The sequence below is a fragment of the Macrosteles quadrilineatus genome, unplaced genomic scaffold (assembly GCF_028750875.1).
Source record: "Macrosteles quadrilineatus isolate MER2022 unplaced genomic scaffold, UCM_ALF_1.0 Scaffold_1__1_contigs__length_201487025, whole genome shotgun sequence".
NCBI classification, from domain to species: Eukaryota; Metazoa; Arthropoda; class Insecta; order Hemiptera; family Cicadellidae; genus Macrosteles; species Macrosteles quadrilineatus.
This window is the reverse complement of record NW_026542594.1, coordinates 35,250,609-35,271,531: the sequence shown is the minus strand read 5'-3', so window position 1 is coordinate 35,271,531 and position 20,923 is coordinate 35,250,609. Positions and strand designations below refer to the sequence as shown.

At 33.3% G+C, this 20,923-nt stretch overlaps 1 protein-coding gene across 2 annotated transcripts in view; it reads left to right on the top strand.

Annotated features, from left to right (window-relative positions):
- Nucleotides 1–20,923, top strand: part of LOC128982709 (translation initiation factor IF-2, mitochondrial) — a 264,910-nt gene that overhangs the window by 182,473 nt on the left and 61,514 nt on the right. For both annotated transcript variants that reach the window (XM_054401656.1, XM_054401650.1), the window contains 3 exons: nt 4,648–4,852; nt 11,844–11,948; nt 13,259–13,379. In XM_054401656.1, the coding sequence (XP_054257631.1) occupies nt 4,648–4,852; nt 11,844–11,948; nt 13,259–13,379 (431 nt within the window). The remainder of the gene's footprint in view (nt 1–4,647; nt 4,853–11,843; nt 11,949–13,258; nt 13,380–20,923) is intronic.

Sequence of the window (20,923 nt, the reverse complement as noted above, 5' to 3'; positions counted from 1 at the left end):
TGGTGCGCGCGTATTAGATGCGCGCGCATTAGATACGCAGCCTTGGAAACCGCTTACACGAAACTCCATAAGACAAGTGTGCTGCGTATTAGATGCGCACACGCAGCGCATCTATTACGCGTCTAGGAAACCACAGCCTAAGGGAAAACTACATTTTAAAGTTAAATATTATGTCGGCGAACAACGACAAACACAACATTTGTGTAAACAAAACATTATTAACATAAACATTTACATGTAATTTAATTTGAAACCACCTTTTCACTTTTTAGAAAAAACAACATGAAACTACTTTGAACTGTTTAGTACGCAATTTACACTTATTTCTATAACACAGTGAAGTTAGCCTTACGTACGGTTATGGCCTCGACATCCCCTTCATTTCTTAATTATCTATCATTCTATTTAAATTCATTAATATCCGTAAAGTGGTTCAAAATATCAAAATAAAAAACGCGTTTATATATATATACAGTATCAGACTAGTATTTATCCGGCACGCGTTGCAGTACTAAAAACTAACTATTAAATGTATACAAAAAAATATAATAAAATTTAAAAATATAAAATATAAAAATATATAAAAACTAGCAGAGTACCCGTCCTTCGTACGGGGTTGGAATATAAGTATAAAATGCTTATTGCAGTTATACTCAAGCTTTGCGATTGCAATGGGTGGAGGACACAGTTTGATAAAATTTGCTTTTTTAAATTTACAGTACCGTATTCTATAGTATTACACATCTACCATAGCCATAATGTTCTACCATTTTACCTAAACAATAGAGAAAAATAAATTATCAATTCGCAAAATATCACAAATTATTCATGAAATGAAAAACATATACATAACTGTAAACAATCCTACTTTGACAGTTCTCATTGCGAATCACAGTTTTTTGTTGTTGCTTAGTTCAAATTAGCTGTTTTCATAAATGCAAAAAAAATATAGTGCTGCACCCTGTTGGTAAATCTTATAACTTTTTAATGCTTTTCCATATCATAGAACCAACTTTTTTAGTTGAAACAGCTGACTAAATTCTTTAATTCCCTTTAAATATGAATACTCATAAGGTTAACATGGGGAATTGCAGAGCCACTGGGGCGGAGCCCGAAAGGATTTTTGAGATAAGAATATGCCTATATGTTAATCGGGAATGTAAGCTATCATCATGCCAAATTTCAGCCCAATCCGTCCAGTGGTTTATGCGTGATTGAACTTCAAACAAACAAACAAACACACAAACTTTCACATCTATATATATAAAATTCAATGTATGTTTGTATATTTGTATATTTGTATGTTTGTATATTTGTATATTTGTATGTTTGTCCTTTATGGACTCCAACACCACTCGACAGATTGTAATGAAACTTTCAGGCATTATTAAGCATTATTCAAGGATGGTTTGTGTGAAGTTTGGTGCAGATCCGTCAATAGGGCCCCACCCCAGTGGCTCTGGAGTTTCCCATGTTAACCTTATAAGTACTCATATTTAAATGGAATTAAAGAATTTTAACAGCTGGTGCAACTAAACAATTTGATTCTGTGATGTTCAATAGCATTAAAAAGTTAATAGGTTTACCAACAGGGTGCAGCACTATATTTATTTTTAATTTATGAGAACAGTTAATTTGCAACCAAAAGGTGAGTGAGCGTAGCGAACGAACTTCAACCTGGAGGCGAGTTAGCGTAGCGAACGAGCTAACCTGAAGGCAAGTGAGCGCAGCGAACGAGCTCCAACCTAAAGGTGAGTGAGCGTAGCGAACGAACTTCAACCAGGACGTGATTGAGCCATGCGAACGAGCTCATCTTGAAAATGAACGAGCATGTGACATAAAACCACAATAGGACAGGACGACGTCTGTCGGGCCAGCTAGTTTATAATATTAGTAAGATATAAATATTTAAAAATATAATATAATTTTTATAAAGGTACAACAATTACAAACTATTTTCTTTTCAATAATTTATTCACGGTTCTCATGGGGAGTAAACATAACATTTTGGGAAGTTTTACAAATAGGATATATCTTCGATGAGAAATTAACTTTATATATTTGTATTATTAACTACATAATTGTTACAAATACCATGACAAACACACAACAAACACAGATTGAATTTTAATATATAGATAAACTAGCTGTAACCCGCGGGCTTTGCCCCGTTTAACTTCTTAATTTTCAAGATTATCTCGTTCGCATGGCTCAATCACGTCCTGGTTGAAGTTTGTTCGCTACGCTCACTCACCTTTTGGTTGCAAATTAGCTGTTGTCATAAATGTAAAAGAAATAATAGTGCTGCACCCTGTTGGTAATTTTTGTAACTTTAATGCTATTGAACATCACAGAACAGAACCAACTTGTTTAATTGAAACAGCTGTTAAGATTCAATAATTTTATTTCTCATAAGGTTAACATGGGAAACTCCAGAGCCACTGGGGCGGAGCCCGAAAGGATTTTTGAAATAAGAATATGCCTATATGTTAATCGGGAATGTGAGCTATCATCATGCCAAATTTCAGCCCAATCCGACCAGTATTTTTCGCGTTTACTTGTCACAAACATACATCCATCCATACATCCATACATCCAAACTTTCTCATTTATAATATTAGTAGGATTAAATAAACCATCTGTTTAACATTAAATGCAAACTGAAAGCAAAGTCAATGTTTATCCACAGATCTAGGGAATTAAAACGCGTTGTTTTAAGATTGACTGGGGATAAAAAGTAAACATTACACAAACACATTATATATAAATAAATATATGTATATGTACGTGTATATAAATGCAAACATATCAAATATTTAGAAACGTAACACAAAACAACATATAGGCCTTGGAAGGGGTTGGGTTGGGTTGACGACGTGACGGCGATTATTTGAACGCCTTCTATGTGAGGGACGCAATAGTTCATACTTTTGGACCAAACGAACTCGTATTAGAGTTTTGGATAAAACAACCCGATCGAATGGGCCACAGTGAAACGTACAGTCTATTTCATAAGTTTACTCCACAATGCACAATTGTAATTCTGGTTTTGCCTGTACTTTTGGACCAAACGAACTGTTTTACAACTGTTGGACCAAACGATTTTGGACCAAACGAACTGTTTTACAACTTGTGGACCAAACGATTTTGGACCAAATGAAATACTCCCCAACTGGATGATAAAACGATTTTGGACCAAACGAACTGTTTTACAAGTGTTGGACCAAACGATTTTGGACCAAACGAACTGTTTTACAACTTGTGGACCAAACGATTTTGGACCAAATGAAATACTCCCACAAAGAGATGGGCTATCACCGATCCTATTTAATTTTGCCATTGAAGAAGCTCTACAAAAGGTAGCAGAGAAGAACATAGGAGTGAAAATAGGAACCAAAATAAACATCTTAGCCTTTGCAGATGATGTGGTTATAATCACAGAAAAACTTGAAGATCTGAAGGCCTTAACCGAAGTATTTATGAAAGAAACAGAAAAAGTAGGCATAAAAACAAACGATTCAAAAACATTCAAAAGTACATGCACTTTTTTCAAGAAACCTGGATAATACTGAAGAACCAATAGAAATTGATGGCCATACATTTGAAAAAGTCAACAGTTGTAAATGCCTAGGAGTAATTATATCTAACCAAAATACTGATGAACTAGAAATCCAAAGCCGAATAAATTCAGCAAATAAATGTTTTCATGCTTGCAATAAATTACTTTCATCTAAATCTTTGTCCCGCAAAACAAAAATCTTGCTGTACAAAACAATAATGTGCCCAGTTCTCTATATGGATCAGAAACCTGGAAATTAAATAAAAGAGATGTAAAGAAACTAATAGTATTCGAAAATAAAATTTTAAGGAAGATTTTTGGACCAATATTTGAGCAAGGAGAATGGAGAATAAGACACAATAGGGAATTAAGGCAACTGTAAAATAGCACAGATGTAATTGGAGACATCAAGTGCCGAAGAATCAGATGGGCTGGTCATATATTAAGAAGAGGTGAAGATTGTAGACTGGGAAGAGTTTTAAAGGGAAACATTACAGGAAGGCGACCCCGGGGAAGACCTAATCAGAGGTGGAGGAAGCAAGTGCAAGAAGATTTGGAGAGAATTGGGGCAACGGAGGATGATGCGAAAGACCGGTTAACCTGGCGAAGATCTGTTGGTGCGGCCAAATATCACCTCCGATATAAATGGCCCTGGGAGTAAGAGTAAGTAAGTAAGTAATTAAAGAATGTAGCATGGTGCGATATCGATATTTCTTTTTTAATTGCCTGTTGTAAGGATTATTTTTTAATGTGTTGAAGAGAATGTCCTAAATGTTCCTAATTGAAGTCAGCAGTCCTGCCATGATCCAAGGTTTAAGTTTTCTACTTTTTACATTGATATTAACCTTCTTGGATGCATCATTAATAATGGTTTTGATAGTTTTAATTAGATTCGAAGTGCATGTATTAATTTCTCTACAATTTAAAATATTTTGCCAGTCATATTCTGCTAGTTTTTCATCTATAAAAAAGATGAGTAAGGCAAATGGAAATTCTCTTAGTCTGCAGAATTGCTCAGGTAATCGAGACTCATGTTTTGACATAAGAAATACACCAGTAGATCAGTTATGAGTAGTGTTGTGTTGCAGTAAGTTGGCTACAGCGCTGGTGTCCCGAGGTACTCTGCAGCGAGGCAGTGTAGTGGTGGCTGGGCTCGCCTGGGGCAAGGTGCGCTCTATGTTTGATGAGGACCAGCAAGTGGTGCAGCAAGTTACACCAGGCATGGCTACCCAAGTCATTGGCTGGCGCTCACTGCCGTCTGCTGGGGATCTGCTGCTGGAAGTGGAATCTGAGGTACTTGTGTTTGCAAAATTATAGAAAAGGCCTGGTACAAAACCCACCTGTAAATATGGTTTGTTTCTATGCATATTAATTTTAAATTTATGTTTAAATTACAGTTGGTATTCCGTAACCGACAAGTCAATTTAAATTTAAAATTTTAATCATTTATATTTTAGCAGAAACAGATTTAAATTTGCCATAATACTGGTCTACGACTTTCTTTATCGAAGTAGAATTTATCAAAGTAATCCTTTTGGACAAAATGTTAAAATGGGCTAAAATTAAAGTTATAAAAAGTCCTCATAACTTTAGAACGGATCAAGATTTTTTAAAACTAATTGCGGCAGTGTAATCAGCGTAAAATTCTAATTTGAAACTATGGGTCACAACCCTACCTTTACATTTGAAAAAAAAATTTTGTATCCAATATGGCGGATCCAAGATGGTGGCCAAAAATGTTTATCCAGTCAAAATGAAGTACTTACTACACTACAATGATCTGACGTGGTCCGAAGTTGATATCTTAAGAAATGTAGAAAAAAGTAGGGGGGGAACTCATTTAAAATTCACCCTGTATATAGATTTATATAAAAATCAAAAACATATTTAACAAAGTACCCTTTCAGTAATTATTTTATTTTTCATGACGACATGTTTCGAAGACTAAGTCCATTATCAAGTCATATTTACCATAACCTCATTCTTTAAACTAACAAAATTAAAAATATTTTCATATGTAAAAATAATAAAATATAAAATATGTTAACTAAATCTTAATAAATTTTGGTATTCCTTTTTTCATTATACTATATTAATGAAAGAAATGGAAACTACCAAAATAATGAATGATTGTAACCCATATAAAGAGAAAATCCAATACTGGTACAGATATGTAGACGATATAATTTGTTTATTCAAAGGAAATTAAAATGAAGCTAATAATCTACTAAAATATATAAATAGCCTATCATCCAAAAATACAATTTACAGGAGAGATTCAAAAAGAACAAATAGATTTTCTAGATAATACAATCTCAAAAAATAGCAACAGACATACATTTAACATATTTAGTAAATCTACGACCACAGACATCATTATTCCTTACTACAGTATTCCAATCATCCTTGGAGTCATAAAATCGCTACTTTCCATTCAATATCCACAGACTTATTAATATTCCCTTGAATAAAGAAAACTTCAAAAAAGAGAAAAATACCATTAAATACTTAGCAGAGAAAAATGGCTACAGGGCAAAAATGATAGACAATATGATAAAGAAGAAATTGAAAAACAACATACAAAAGCAAAGAAAATCAATGGAAAATGAAGAGAAAAAGAAATATATGTCTATACCTTATAACAAATATATGACTAAAGCAGTAAGAAATACATTTAAAAACTCGGATATAAGAGTAAGTTACAGAACTAAGAACAATATATTCCAATTAATCAATAAAAAAATCAAACACAGAAAATAATGAAGACATAAAGTACAACAAATCAGGAATCTATAAGATAAACTGTAGTGACTGTAGCAATTATTATATAGGTCAAACATCTCGAAGTTTTAAAAAGAGATTCAAAGAACATCTACAAGCATTGAAATCAAAAAATCGAACATCAATGAAGTCGAACTTCGCCGACCATACAGGGTGAATAAAAAGTCAAGACCCCCCCCCCCTCTAATATTTTTCCAAGTAAATATACAGAAATATCCTTTTGGTGGTCGTGCAATCTTAGCAGGAAGTTTCATTTTATGATTTTGAAATTTTTGAGTGTCCCCCCAAAAGGGGGATTTGGGGGGTAACTCAAATATTTTAAATGTAAACCCCCTTTAAGTGACACCTCATCTTGAAGTGTTTACAAAAACTTAAAGAATGGTGAAAACTAGAGGTCGCTATTTCTTCTCTATCCAAAATGGTAGTCTGTCAAATGTTGTAGAAAATCGATGGTAAAATTGGTTCGTAATGGTAATATTGGCTACCATTTTGGATAGAGGAGAGATAGCGAACTCTGGTTTTCACCATTCTTTAAGTTTTTGTAAACACTTCAAAATGAAGTTTCTTTTGATGGGGGTTTACATTGAAAAATTTTTACTTGCCCTCCAAATCCCCCCTTTTGGGGGGACACTCAAAAATTTTAAATGTAAACCCCCATTTTTTGATACTTTGTTTTGAAGTGTTTACAAAAACTTAAAGAATGGTGAAAACTAGAGGCCACAAACTATTGATACATAAACAACTTTTAAAGCGTTTGAACAATTCATAAATGTTTTACTAGAATGCGTTATCTTTTTCTTAGCATAAACTAACATTTTGGAATCCAGACAGAAAAAGCAAAACTTATACAGTTAAGACATCAATTAAATTGAATGTACGCCTGTAATAAATAAGGTGCAACACCAACGATAACTAATTTGTAAATTACAGTGATGTGTTGGTACATAAAAATGATTCAACTATATTGTGGAAATATTGAAAAAACCACAATTTTTATACATCTTTGGAAAATTTATTTATTTTGAAATTCTGTATTTTGACCGTTATTTACGCAACATACTTGCTGTTGGGCTTAAACTGTCACAAATTTATCCTCGTTTAATTATATAAAGTAATACTTTCAGTAAAATCAACTGTTCGTGAAATAGAGTGAAAACCCAAAGGAATGGTTAGATTTTGGCTATTTCGTTAACCAATAATAATCTTGCGGTGGTATCTCGGGGTGGATAACTTGGATTTTATGTTATGGACCCAACACTAACAACAAATCCAAAAATCAGAACTACCCGACCTTTTGCACAGCAACCCCCTATTTTTTTGACATATTTACTGGACTAAAACGTGCAAGAAAATAATAGATTTATATATATATATATATATATATATATATGTGTCCGTGAACGCGATAACTTGAGTAATTTTTGTCCGGTTTTGATGAAATTTGGTTTGAAGGTGTAAAGCAGGATAAACTTGAATGAGTTCACGAACCAGCATGATCCGAGCATGGGAACGGGGCTTTACGGGGGGTTTTATGGGGTAAAAATTGGGTTTTCTCACTTTTGACCCCCAAAACACAAAATTTCCCAATTTCTCTTTAGACCTTTTAAAAGCGCTTAAAAAAACAAATAATTTTGTATATAAAAGTATTTTTGTTTAGTTATTGGTAACAGAGAAAATTAAAAAAAAATTTAAATTTAAAATTCCCTTGTTATTCTTATGGAGAATATTGTAAAATGTTGTAGTTTGCTTGTTTATGGATATATTTTTATCAAACCTGGCAAATTTATTTATTTTATACTAAGCTATCAATATTTTACAAAAAAACACACTTTATTAGTTTCCTTGTAGCAGCAAACCTAGGTACTCGTTAAACCTAATGTTATTTAAATATATTTAATTGAAAATCAATTTAGACAAATGGAAATTCGCTTAGTCGGCAGGTTTGCTGCGGCGGTGTTATCTTACTTTTTCCCGAAATCGACATATATTGTAACCTTCGCCTTTTTAAATTGTATCTTAAATAAAAGAGTTAGGATAGTTGTATGAGTTTATCTTATAATCAGGGAAGTCCCATCTTTAATTTCAAAGAACTAATAAGACTTATGGGTTCGTTGTGAAGCTAGTGAACCTAGGCAGAGTCAATGAAAACACTTGTTTACAAAAATTATTTTATTTCATATGAATACTACTTATACCGTACATACATGAAAAATAATGTCCACTATAAACTACCGTTAGGCCTACACCCTAGCATCATCAAGATAGTTATTTAACTTAATTTCTCCTTGGCCTAGGCTAGTAAGTTACCGTTTTAAATTATTGATTATCAGTACAGTACCTATACATGACTGAGTTGAGCCCTGGTAAAAATATTTAACAATATAAAATGTTTATATAGTCCAAGAATTTGTTATATGCTGGAGATATTAAATCACTAGGTTTGGCTACTTATCAGTTTTTTCCGGTGTTGAAGGTCTACTGTAGTTGTCTAGCAGATAGGCCTAAGTTACGAATTCAGCCTAATAGGCTACAACATCAATTCTTCTCCAGAAGTGGACGAGTCTGCCGTTACAAATCACCGTTCGCCATCCAAGAACGCATATTGCTTCAATTTTTAAGTTGTTACTAGTGCACCTGTTGCTCGAATTCGAGCAATTGCAAAGTATTACCAGCGTTATTTCAAAACAGTCATATTTTCCGATGACTTAAAAGAGTCAACTCAAAGATAATGTAATCAATCACTCCACTCCAGTTATCGAAACTGAAAACAAACGCTCTTGTGTGTAACATGTGTTTACTATGAACAGCTGTAATTAATAAAAAATATTAGTGCGTTTAAGTAAACAAGATCTTTTCTTCATAAGAAATACATTGGGATTTTGATGGCCTGTGGGGCAAAGCCCGAGGACTTTTATTACAGGAATTGGTGAAAGGGGGCATCTACACAAACAATATTTCATGTTGACACATCGTTTGTAAAAATCCGTCCATTATTAACGGAGGAGTAGTGTTTCGTATAAAATCGCCTTCACGTATTATATATAAGGATTACAAATTTTGCATTATAGCTAGAGAAAAAAAAGTCATTCTATTTTAATTTGGCTTTTATCGGACCTGTAATTCTCGAGATATTTACTTTAATAACTTAACTATTTCCCCCTTCTTCCATCTTTTTTCGCACCATAACCGCCAAATTAAAAGACCATTTTTACATTTTTATGGTTTGATTTTATTCTTTATGAAATTTATGCAATTGTCTTCAGAAACATATTTTAATCACTTTCTTCTGACTTAAATTTTTTATTAGACTTGTAATTTACTTGTTAATTGCATTTTTGTCTCGGACTATTTTCTTGGTAAATTTTGCTCCGCAAAACGTCCATGGTGGTTTGGCTTGGACCTTTGTAAATCAATATTTTAAATTAAAATTTTTACTTAATTTCTCAAATTTGTCCGATCATTATGATTTATTAACACAAGTTAGGGAATTTTATATGATTTTATTTGGTAACACTTTGAACTCGATAGGACAAGTAGGCTAGTTTTTTAGATATTCAAATTATTCGATACATCATTATTCCACAATATTTAATTTAATAGATGATTTAAACAGATTTTGACCTCCCCGACAATTCATTACGAAGACTATGTTCAATCAATATCAATCTTTAGATACAATGTTTTGACAGCTGAAAGCTTGAAATATCGTTTTTACTAAATTTTATTTCAGTCTCAATTTGGAATACCCGTTACAATATAAAAATACCCCCGCCGCAGCAAACCTGCAGACTAAGCGAATTTCCATTTGACTGATTGGATTTACACTGAAATGTCTACTTAAAAATATAACATTTATTCTTGATTTAAATAGAATTAGTTTAACTAGAATTAGTTTAACAAGTACTTAGGTTTGCTGCATTAGGGAGGGTAAAACTGTTTTTTTTTGTAAAATGTGAATAGTTAGTAAGAAATAAAAACATTTTCCAAATTTGATCAAAATATGTTCACAAACAAGCAAACTACAACAGTTTACTTATTCTCCATATGAATAACATGGGAATTTTAAATTTACAATTTTTTGGAATTTTCTCCGTAACCATTAGGCGCATAATAACGCTTCAATATACTAAATTATTTGTTTTTTTGAGCTCTACAAAATGGTTTGGAAAGAAATTGCTAAATTTTATGTTTTTTTGGTCAAAAATGGGAAAAACCAATTTTTACCCCATAAAACCCCCCGTAAACCCCCGTTCCCATGGTCCGATCATGCTGGATCGCGAACTCGTTCGAATAGACGTACGTTTACACGTTTGTACCAAATTTCATCAAAATCGGATCATTTTTGCTCGAGTTATCGTGCTGACGGACACACATATATATATATATATATATATAAATATATATATATATATATATATGAATTTGAACGGATGGTGTTTTTGGTCTCTAGGGACCTCAAAACGAAAAAAAAAATTGGTCCCGCGTCCAGGTCTTACCATGAGTACTACGGTAATAGCTTATTCCCTATATGGGAAATTCGCTAAAACACACATGAAGTCATTTCACCATTTTAATTAATATTTCCCACTTATTACAGAAATACTTTTACAATAACATTTCTACATGCATTTATAGGCCTGTATCTATTAACAGTAATTAGGAATAAATATCATGTAAGAAATAAAAATTAAAAATTAAGTCTCTCACCAATTTTAGACACTGAGAAGATACTGAGAAGAATACTGAGAAGACTGTGAAAGCATTTCATTTTATGCACATCTTTCTATAGGTCCAAGCAAACTAAAAAACCTGACACAGGGAACATTAAAAAAAATCTAAGAAAACGTTTTATGGTTTTATTTTGTAGTGTTGGGTCTGCAGAGTGACATACCAAAAGTTGCCAAAAATCGGTCCACAGGAAACCACCTAAAATCACGATTAAAATGGCGGCTTTTCCCAACATTGGACAAATTTGAAAAAAGATACCACATGTCATTTTTTATTCAAAAATATTTGAGATATTGACGTGGGACGGCCACTGATGTTTATTGGGTGGTTAGTACTTCATTTCGATAGGGAAATCATTTTTGGCCGCCATCTTGGATCCGCCATATTGGATATAAATGATAGGTAGGTCAGTAGAGTCTCTAATGAGCTGAGGAATTTCACATGATCAGATGCTGGAGAATGGTAGATGCAAACCACAATGATTTTGAGCATAAAAGTCTAAAGAATTCCACCAAATATGATTGCTTAAATTAACACACTTTTAAAGATAAGTAACAATAATTGTTCAGTCAAATAAATTGAACCACTTTTTCTTGGAAAGCCTAAAATATCTCTCCTTGTTTATTTACCTCTTCTTAACACCCAAAATTCAATAAAACTATTTAAAACATCTGTCAGCTGATAGATCTGTCAGCTCACTACAGTAATGTTAGTTTTTTTAGGATAGGCCTATGTTAAACACAAAGAGTAAAAAAGATGTTTTTAACACTTCTAGGCTAATGCATCGCGAGTTATAAAATGGCGAGAAGAAAATAAAATGAAAGCAAAAGCTATTGAAGACTTGGAAGTTATTCAATCGAAGGCAGCAGAACATCAGGAGGTAAGTGGTTTTATTCTATTCATGAGTTTGAACAAATATCTCCTACTTGAAAAAATAATCTTGCTTAAAACAAAAGTACAGATACATTTATATATTTAGCAAGTGTTGATAAAATTATATGAAAATTAGGGGTCTGCGGTACAGAAAATTTAAGGTCGGTACGGTACAATATTTTGTACCTCGGTTCTCGGTACAAAATCGGTACGGTACGCGCGGCTACCCGTATTTTTGCGGTTTTCCTCTCAGAACTGTATTCAAACCATTATTTTTAACTTTAATACATTGGCATTGCTATGAAAATGGATAGTATCCTACATTCATTGTTTTCTAACAACAATTACTGTACCACACATTATTAAAACAAAACCTTTTACTACTATGAGGATTGTGTCAAGAAAAATCACAGTTAAGATAAAGGCTTTACCTATTTTACTCGGAGATACTTTGAGTAGCCATGATAAAGTGGTTTAAAAATAGGATAAGAGTTTTTTATGAATAAACATGTTTGAAACATTTATTGGCAAGATAATTTCACAAAACTGGTAAATTATTTCCAACAAACACAATGTCTAGTTGTTTTTTAAATTTTTAAAAACATATAAAAGCATTCAGTACGAAGACAGTGTAGTTTTGCCAGCTGTTCACAGCAAACGACAATGGAAAAACTGGAGGTTATGATGAAGTAATGGCAAAGAGCATCTTTTTTATCAGCTTCAAAACTGCCAAAAAACTTACAATGTTTTATTCTGAAACTAAAATTTGGATTATCACAGAGTAAGATTATTGTCTTTTCATTTACAAAGTTAACATCCACAATATCAATCATATCAATCATTAGATTATCTCAGGCTCAATCCAATTTTCTTAGTATATTTTAAAGCTCTTCCAAAGAATCAAAAGACCCAGGCCTAGGCCTAATTATTTAGAAGGGCCTATATATAAATTGATTAGGTTGCAATGAGGGTAGCAAAATCACTATCTAGTTCATAAGATTTAGATTGCATAAAGTACCTTCAACACAATAAAAAATACAGGAAACTAAAAAAACATTTAAGCCTTAAACAGCCGCATCTAACAATATAAGACAACATTGCGTTGGCAGAGTGTCCGTTTCCCATCCACGAATGTGTTACGTTCAGTTTATTCAATATTTGCCTAATAAAAAGAAAGTTCACACAGATAAATTTGTACAGTATCTATCAACATCACTTATAATAAACCAAACTTAGGTAAATCCATGTGGTTTGTTACACATTTAACATTATAGTGCTAATAAAAGTAAAATCTATGACAGTTATAACCTTTTGCAGGTTTATAAAGTGCAATTAGCAGAAAAAAGAAAACTAGGAAGGAGAAGATTAAAGCCCACAGGACCCCGTCAGAAGCAATTCCAAGTTAGCGATGAATTAAAAGTCAGTGTCCTTATCAAAGGTTAGCAGTTTATTTTCTTATTATTTTGAAAAGGATAAAAATGAAACAAATGTATTATTAACTGTTTAGATTCAGTCTGATGTTTAGTGTTTAGAGACATTTCTCCATATAATTGTTTAGGAAGCTTTTGTTTTATAACTATCAACCAATCACTTGAGCCAAACCTCCTTGTGAAATTATGAGAACAATTAATTTTGTAATAACAAAATTGCCAGCTAGTTCTTGACACATCATGTAAAACTTTTGGTCATGGTTGTTTGTATAGTTCACATAAACATACGACCAAATAAGTAACAGAAAAGTATTTCAATAGAAGAGTTACAAGTGTGTACATTCTTCTGCAAAAAACCCAATAACAATAATAATCATAATGGTTGCTAAGACAACATCAGCTGACGCTACACCAGTCCCACACCGAGAAAGGGAAACTATATATTCTGAAAAGTAAACCGAGGTCGGATTTGTCTTCCAGAACAAGTTTGATATGGCTTCGGTGGAGTTTGACAAGGTGGTAGGTTTGAGGTTTCCTCCGCTTTAAGTCCAGGTGGCACCAAACGTTTTGTAGGCTCAGGAATACAATTTTCATCCCCAACAATATAGGCTGGCTTGACCCTGTCCAAAGATACCTTAGTTTCTTGGCCTCTTACAATGATCGTGATTGTCTTGTCATCACGGCATATGACCTTGTAGGGACCAGAATATGGGGCCTGTAAAGATTTTCGTAAACTGTCTTGTCCCGAAGACAAAATCACAAGTGCTGAGGTTCTTGAAAACAAATGATCCTGGTTTGTTATGGTGTGATGCGGGTGGGTCTTTGGAGATTCATATGCTTACAAAGCCTGAACACCATTCCTTGCGGTTCGTTGTTCTCGAGGGAAGGTGCTATGAAACAATCTCCCAGAAGACGAAGTGATTCACCACACACCAGTTCCGCTGACAAAACAGAGATATCCTCCTTGAAAGATCTTATTCCGAGAAGGACTAAGGGCAGTACCTCGGTTCAATCTGATTTGTTGTGAGCCATTCTAGCTGCTTTCAACTGGGGATGGAGTCTTTCAACCATGCCGTTGGCAAGTGGATGCCAACTGGTGGTAAACTGGAGCTTTATTCCCAACTGTCGCACAAGGCTTTTGAATAAAGTCGATGTGAACTGGGATTTGCAATCATATGTCAATTTTTGTGGGCATCCAAATCAAGCTATCCAATTAGAGAAAAACGCACGAGTAACAGATTTGGCATTTATTTGATCAATAGGACAAACTTCAGCAATGAGTAAATCTATCTATGATAGTTAGACAGTACCTGCAAGACTTTGATAAAGGAAGTGGGCCAATTATAATTATGTCAATGTGGACATGAGAGAAACGTTCTGTAGGTGTTTGAAAATTACCAATGGGAGTAGAAACATGAGTTATCTTAGATTTTTGGCAGGAGACAAGCAATTTGTGGCAATCCTTACGAATCAATGGCCAGACAAAACAATTGATTATTTTACTAAGAATAATGTAAGCTATTATATTGATTTGAGCTGGGCTGAGGAGTTATTTTGACAAACTCGACGTGTGATGTGACAGTAGTTCCTAACTTGTGTAAGTTCGTGCGTTATTGAACACACTTTACATTCCATTGCCATTTGATGCATTTGGAATATTTGAATGAGATTTGATTTCACCTGGGATGTGGTGACATTCTATTTATTTTGGTTTATTTACTTGTTCCTTTGGTGGGGTAAGGAAATGGTTTGGTTACACCCAGACGCCCTAGTAAATGCGGAACAACAATATATAAGACAGAGGAATATTCGCCCTGGGTTCTCTGACCTTTTTAGCCACATCTACCAAGACAATAGTACAACGTCGACACTATTTTTTTATTTTTTTTTGGAAAACCCAGAGTTGGGTAAATAAATACTAGTTAATAGCACATTTAAAATTGAAAGTACAAAAATGGCAAAAATAAAAGTAATCATGGTGCACCAGGTCTGTCCGACATCACGATACACATGATAACTGTCTGATAATTTATAACAAGTGCAAGCTCAGTCTAGACTCCATATTTTTTTTTTTTTTTTTTTTATTGGGTTTAGGGTAAGGAGGTTGTGGGTAAATTGCTAAGCAAGTGTGTGTCGTTACAGTCCATTGTTGAGTTTACATTTAAATGCCAGGGCAGCCAAATCCATAATCCAGTCGTCTGCACCATTATTATTTGCAGCTTGCAGGTGCTTATTATTGACTAGTCAAGTACGGCACACTTATTCGGCCATTCATTATTATGGATTTTCAAGGACTGAGAGTGTAAGTATGTGCACATTTTTATTATTTTTTTTTAGTTTTTTTTTTTACACAACGTGAATTTACATTTTGAATGAGTGTTGAATAATTAATGACGGAATAAATAAGATAGGGAATTTGACTTCATGATCTGAAATCTATATATTTAATACGCTAGGCATATTTTTGTCATAATTGTTTTGGAGTGGTGGTGCTACCGATCACCTTGGTGTCGTTAGAAAGGTCTTAGCATGTAGTTCTGCCATCAAACAAAATAAATTTGGAATTCCATCAGGGCTTTGCCCCAGTGGCCTTCAAAGTTCCCATGTTATTCTTAGGGATTGTTTACATTTGAACAGATAATTACTTTAAAATTGACACTGATATTTGAAACAGCTGGTTATACTAAAATTTTGCACAAAATCAAAACATAACCAAAAAACGTTTGACGTTGACCAGGACGGCCAATAGGAGGAGGCCGACGAACTTTAACTGGTAGACGTGAACGAAATACAAATAATACTATTGTCGTTGATAGATAGCCGAATACAGCAAGCACCCATCCATGTTGGGTTTAAGTGTGCTCTCCAACAGCCGATGAAGATTTCACATTCAATTTAGGACTGTTGGATATTCGCTGCATAAGCTGTTGATTTTGGAAGACAAGGAGGCGGGTAGGACAATACATCTGAAACAGAAGAGAGGAGATATTAGATGAGTGGCAAATGCGTTGGGGTTGGGAGCAGAGTGTTTTATGTTAACGTTTTAAAGGTAAACGTTCGGATATACAGGGTGTCCCGGAACTCTCTACCAATATTTTAGGACATTGCTCCCGGGTAAGAAATATACCTAAATATCATATTTAAACTGTCCGAAAGTCCTTAGTTACTCACACAGCCGCCATTTCTGAACAAATTACATTTTTTTAGCCATAAGCAGTTTGGATTTATAAAAGGCAGATCAACGGAAAGTGCATTATTAACTGTGACAGAGTTAATATTTAATGGCTTTAATTCAAATAAAAAAACCACAGGTCTCTTCATAGATTTCAAAAAAGCGTTTGACATGGTCAACCATGAGATTCTTATCAATAAGCTAGAGGCTGCAGGAATTAGAGGCATAGCTTTAAATTGGTTTCGTAGTTTTATTACAGGAAGAAAGCAGCAAGTTAAAATCAACAACAACATTAGCGATTCACTCATTGTTCAGACGGGTGTTCCCCAAGGGTCAACGACCTCTGCAACCCTGTTCCTAATATTCATTAACGATCTTCTTGAACTTGATTTTAAAGGAAATATAAATGCTTTTGCAGACGACATTGCTCTTTTTTACACTCAAAATGATACTGTTCTCCTTTCAGATTCAATCAACTACGATCTTTTATTACTCAGAAAATGGTGCTCCATAAACAAAATGCAAGTAAATGTTAGTAAGACAAAATATGTTAATTTTGACTTCTTTGGTTTTGACACCCCTTCTCCTTTAATTTTTCATTCCCCTACCTGCAATATCCACTTATGTACCTGCCAACCATTAGAAAAAGTTAAATCGATTAAATACTTGGGAGTTTTGCTTGATGAAAAACTAACTTTTGAACACCATATTTTAGAACTACACTCAAAATTAAGATCACAAATTAGAAAATTCTATTTTCTACGAAATTTTTGTAACACTTCACTTTTACGAACACTTTATTTTGCATTGATAAATTCAAGATTACAATATGCCTTGCCTTGCTGGGGAGGTACTTACAAAACATTATTAGAGAAGATTAGAACAACTCAAAATTTTTTCTTGCGAATAATTCTCAAAAAACCTAAACGAACTAGCTCTTTTCCATTATACCAACAGTTATGCATTCTACCAGTTCAACATCTTTTTATTTTTAAAGTCCTGAGATTGTTCTTCATCCGGAGCGGAAACAGAGAAAATATAATTCCAAATCATCCTTACAGTACAAGAAGTTTTGCAAATAAATCTATCAAATTACCCAAAGTAAACAAAACTTTTTTCAGACATTCATTTCAATACTTGGGTCCAAAATTTTACAATCAGCTTCCGCTTCATATTAAAAATACAACAAATTTCAAACACTTTTGTAAAAGAACAATCACTTGGCTTAGTTCTCAACAGGATGTAGGTTATCTTGCCAACTCTTTGGTATAAGATTGTGTTACTGTTACCTTATTTTATGTGTATTTTGTTAACACTTTCTTAGTCTAAGTTTTGCCCAGATGTTACAGCAGGCGGATAAAATATTTGTCATCTGATGCTAGGCTCAACAATTTATTATTTATTATGTATGATTAACCTTTTAACTGGCCACACTACTTGAAAAAGTGACCAGTTTACATTTCTCAACAATTATTATGTTTGTAAAGTGTTTTGTATTATGGGAAATAAATTCATTTATTCATTCATTTATTCATTTTGTTTTTTTCAGTTATTAATTTTTTTCTTAAGAATGGCTAAACATACGAAATGGAAACTTTGCACAAACATTTATGACAACTAGACAAAGCTACCAAAAGATTTTGAGGATTTTTCAAATTCATAAAACAAAATAGCGGCCGTTTAAAATTTTGTTTCTTAAATAATTCGAAAACCATTGATTTTCCAAAATTTTAAAGGGCCCCCATTTTGTTTTATGAATTTGAAAAATCTTCAAAATTTTTTGGTAGCTTTGTCTAGTTATCATAAATGTTTGTGCAAAGTTTCCATTTCGTATGTTTAACCATTCTTTAGAAAAAAATTAATAACTGAAAAAAACAAAATGGCGGCTGTGTGAGTAACTAAGGACTTCCGGACAATTTAAATATATATTTAGGTATGTTTCTTACCCAGGAGCAATGCCCTTAAATATTGGTAGAGAGTTCCGGGACACCCTGTATACCTAAAATCAGAAAGAGACTGGAACAAGATTGGGAGATGGGCCATTATGAAACGCAGTTTGTAACAGGACATGGAAAATTTCAAGGCGAATTTGTGAAGATTTCACATGGTGGAAGAGGAAGGGGAATGTTGCTGGAAGTCAGCAGTCCCGAAAGATCAAATAATTTATACCTGTGCCGCTAGGTCAAAAACTACAATGTTTGCAGTGTCTGTAGATCAAAAGTCCCAGTAAGTCAAATAATACAGTCCGAGCTAAAAACGTGGTCTATGTTAAAGCAATTGACTTATTGGGAATTTGACCTAATGCAACAGCAGTTTTAATATAACGAAATACGGTAAAATACAAGTTCAGTTTCGCTGAGTCAACAGTGCCGGGAGATCAAAAGCAATAAAAGTGAACGTCGATTCAGTGTAAAGTAGACCTCCTGCAACGCTTACTACACCAACAAAACTCGCTTTTAGTTACTTCATGTTTTGTCATAATTAGAATAGAGCTAAAATTATCATATTTGGTACATAGCTTATCTATTAATGCTTTTTGCCAACTGTTTGGTCAACACTGTAAATAGGTATAGCCTTTCGTCAAAATTTGTGGCATAAAATACCTGCAAGGACGATCTGAAAATTTCTGGTTATTATATACGTTTGTAAAAGGAGATCCATTTAATTGTAGAACTATTTTATGAGTTATAATGTAGTCTACATATAAACTGTGTAAATGTATTACGCCACGGAAGGGTTGAAACCTGTCCAAACTATCATATATACTATTAAAACGTAAATGGGGTTTTTTCACGATTCTGAATCAACCAGACGATGGATTTTCATTAGTTTTGTGTTGAAAGAAAGACAATTTTGAGAACTTGTGACATTTTATTCTTAAATTGCCCACTATTTCGAAATTTTGTTGGACTGATCACCCAACAATTAAATAATTTAACATACTGTTGTGCGCGCCTACAGTAGTCGAATTTGCAAATTAAGAACTTTGATGTCATGAGTTCTGCTTCTAATTAGTTGAGGGGCAAGGAAAATTCCATAATCCAGTATACTGGCCAGTGCCATACAATTCCTGACGCTAGACCGCTTTCACTTCAATGCCTCCTTATCTTTTGGCAAACGTTATCTCTTTGCCGATGTTATCTGCATGGCTGTGGCATCATATTGGACAATTACCTTGGAAATGATTTGTGTCTGTCTGGACTGAGTCTCTGAAGAGTGAGGATCAACTACTTTCAGTTTGGTAATTTTGTTAATAGTGCTGACCCTCCGACATCATCGTTGGATTTAATGCTGACTTACAATTGAAGTAGCTGAGGTGAGCCCTACCATTATTATTGAATTTTTCCCAGTAAATTAAAAGTTCAGAAAGTTATTAACTTAAAAGTAGATGCTTTGAAACATTCACCATGCTTGTCTTTGGTTTGTTTGCAAGGTTCAATCCTGACAAAAGGAAACAAAATTAAATGTTTAACTTGAAATTCTTTTGGTAAAACTTTGAGTCAATTTAGTTCTACATTTTTGGAAATCTTATAAAATTTGGTAAAAAGGTAAAATATTGTAAATGCAGTGTAAAACTCCTTGTCACATGTTAACTAAGATTGTTTAATCCTGTCTTTGTCTGTTCATGTTGTAAATCTTTTGTAAATTGTAAAACTAGTAATTTTGAGACAATTATTATTTTAACTGCCATGTAGTGCTTTTCAAAGAACAAAATATTATTTTATTTATTGTGAATATGTTTTAACAGTCCTTATGCTGAGGAATAGATTCAATGTTTCTACTTATGTATTCAATGTAAATTCTTTCCAAAGTTATTTCTTTATGTTATGTTATTTCAGGAATTAGGTAATATCAAAAGTGCTTTAATAACTGTATTTTAGTAGTCCAAAGATGTCTCAAGATATTAATCTCAAAATATAGATTTGGTTTTCACACTTTGTGATTAAATAGAGGTTGTAACTTTATTTGTACTGAAATAATAGTTCTGCTATTTTTGGTAATTTTTAATACTGAATTATTTCTCAAATGGCTCAGAGACTAGGTTAGTTAATTTTGTAGTTTTGCTAAAGTCAATTTTAACCAGATTTATTCCAATTTTAATGCTCAGCAAAATATTGTCAAAGGAGATATTGATTGTTCTTACTTGTGTAAAATATTAAAATAGGTCTTAAACATTTCTCAAAGGTTAGATGTGTTAAACTGTTTCTAATGTTAAAAAGTGTAAGAGTACTAACTTTTACCAAAATAATAAACAAGTTTGAATTAAATTAATTGTAACTATGTCTAGGGTATTTAAAAAAAGAAAAATTTATCGCACATTTATTTTGCTAGGATTATTTTGTAACTTGTAACCAATCTAAATGTTGAAAATAATGTATT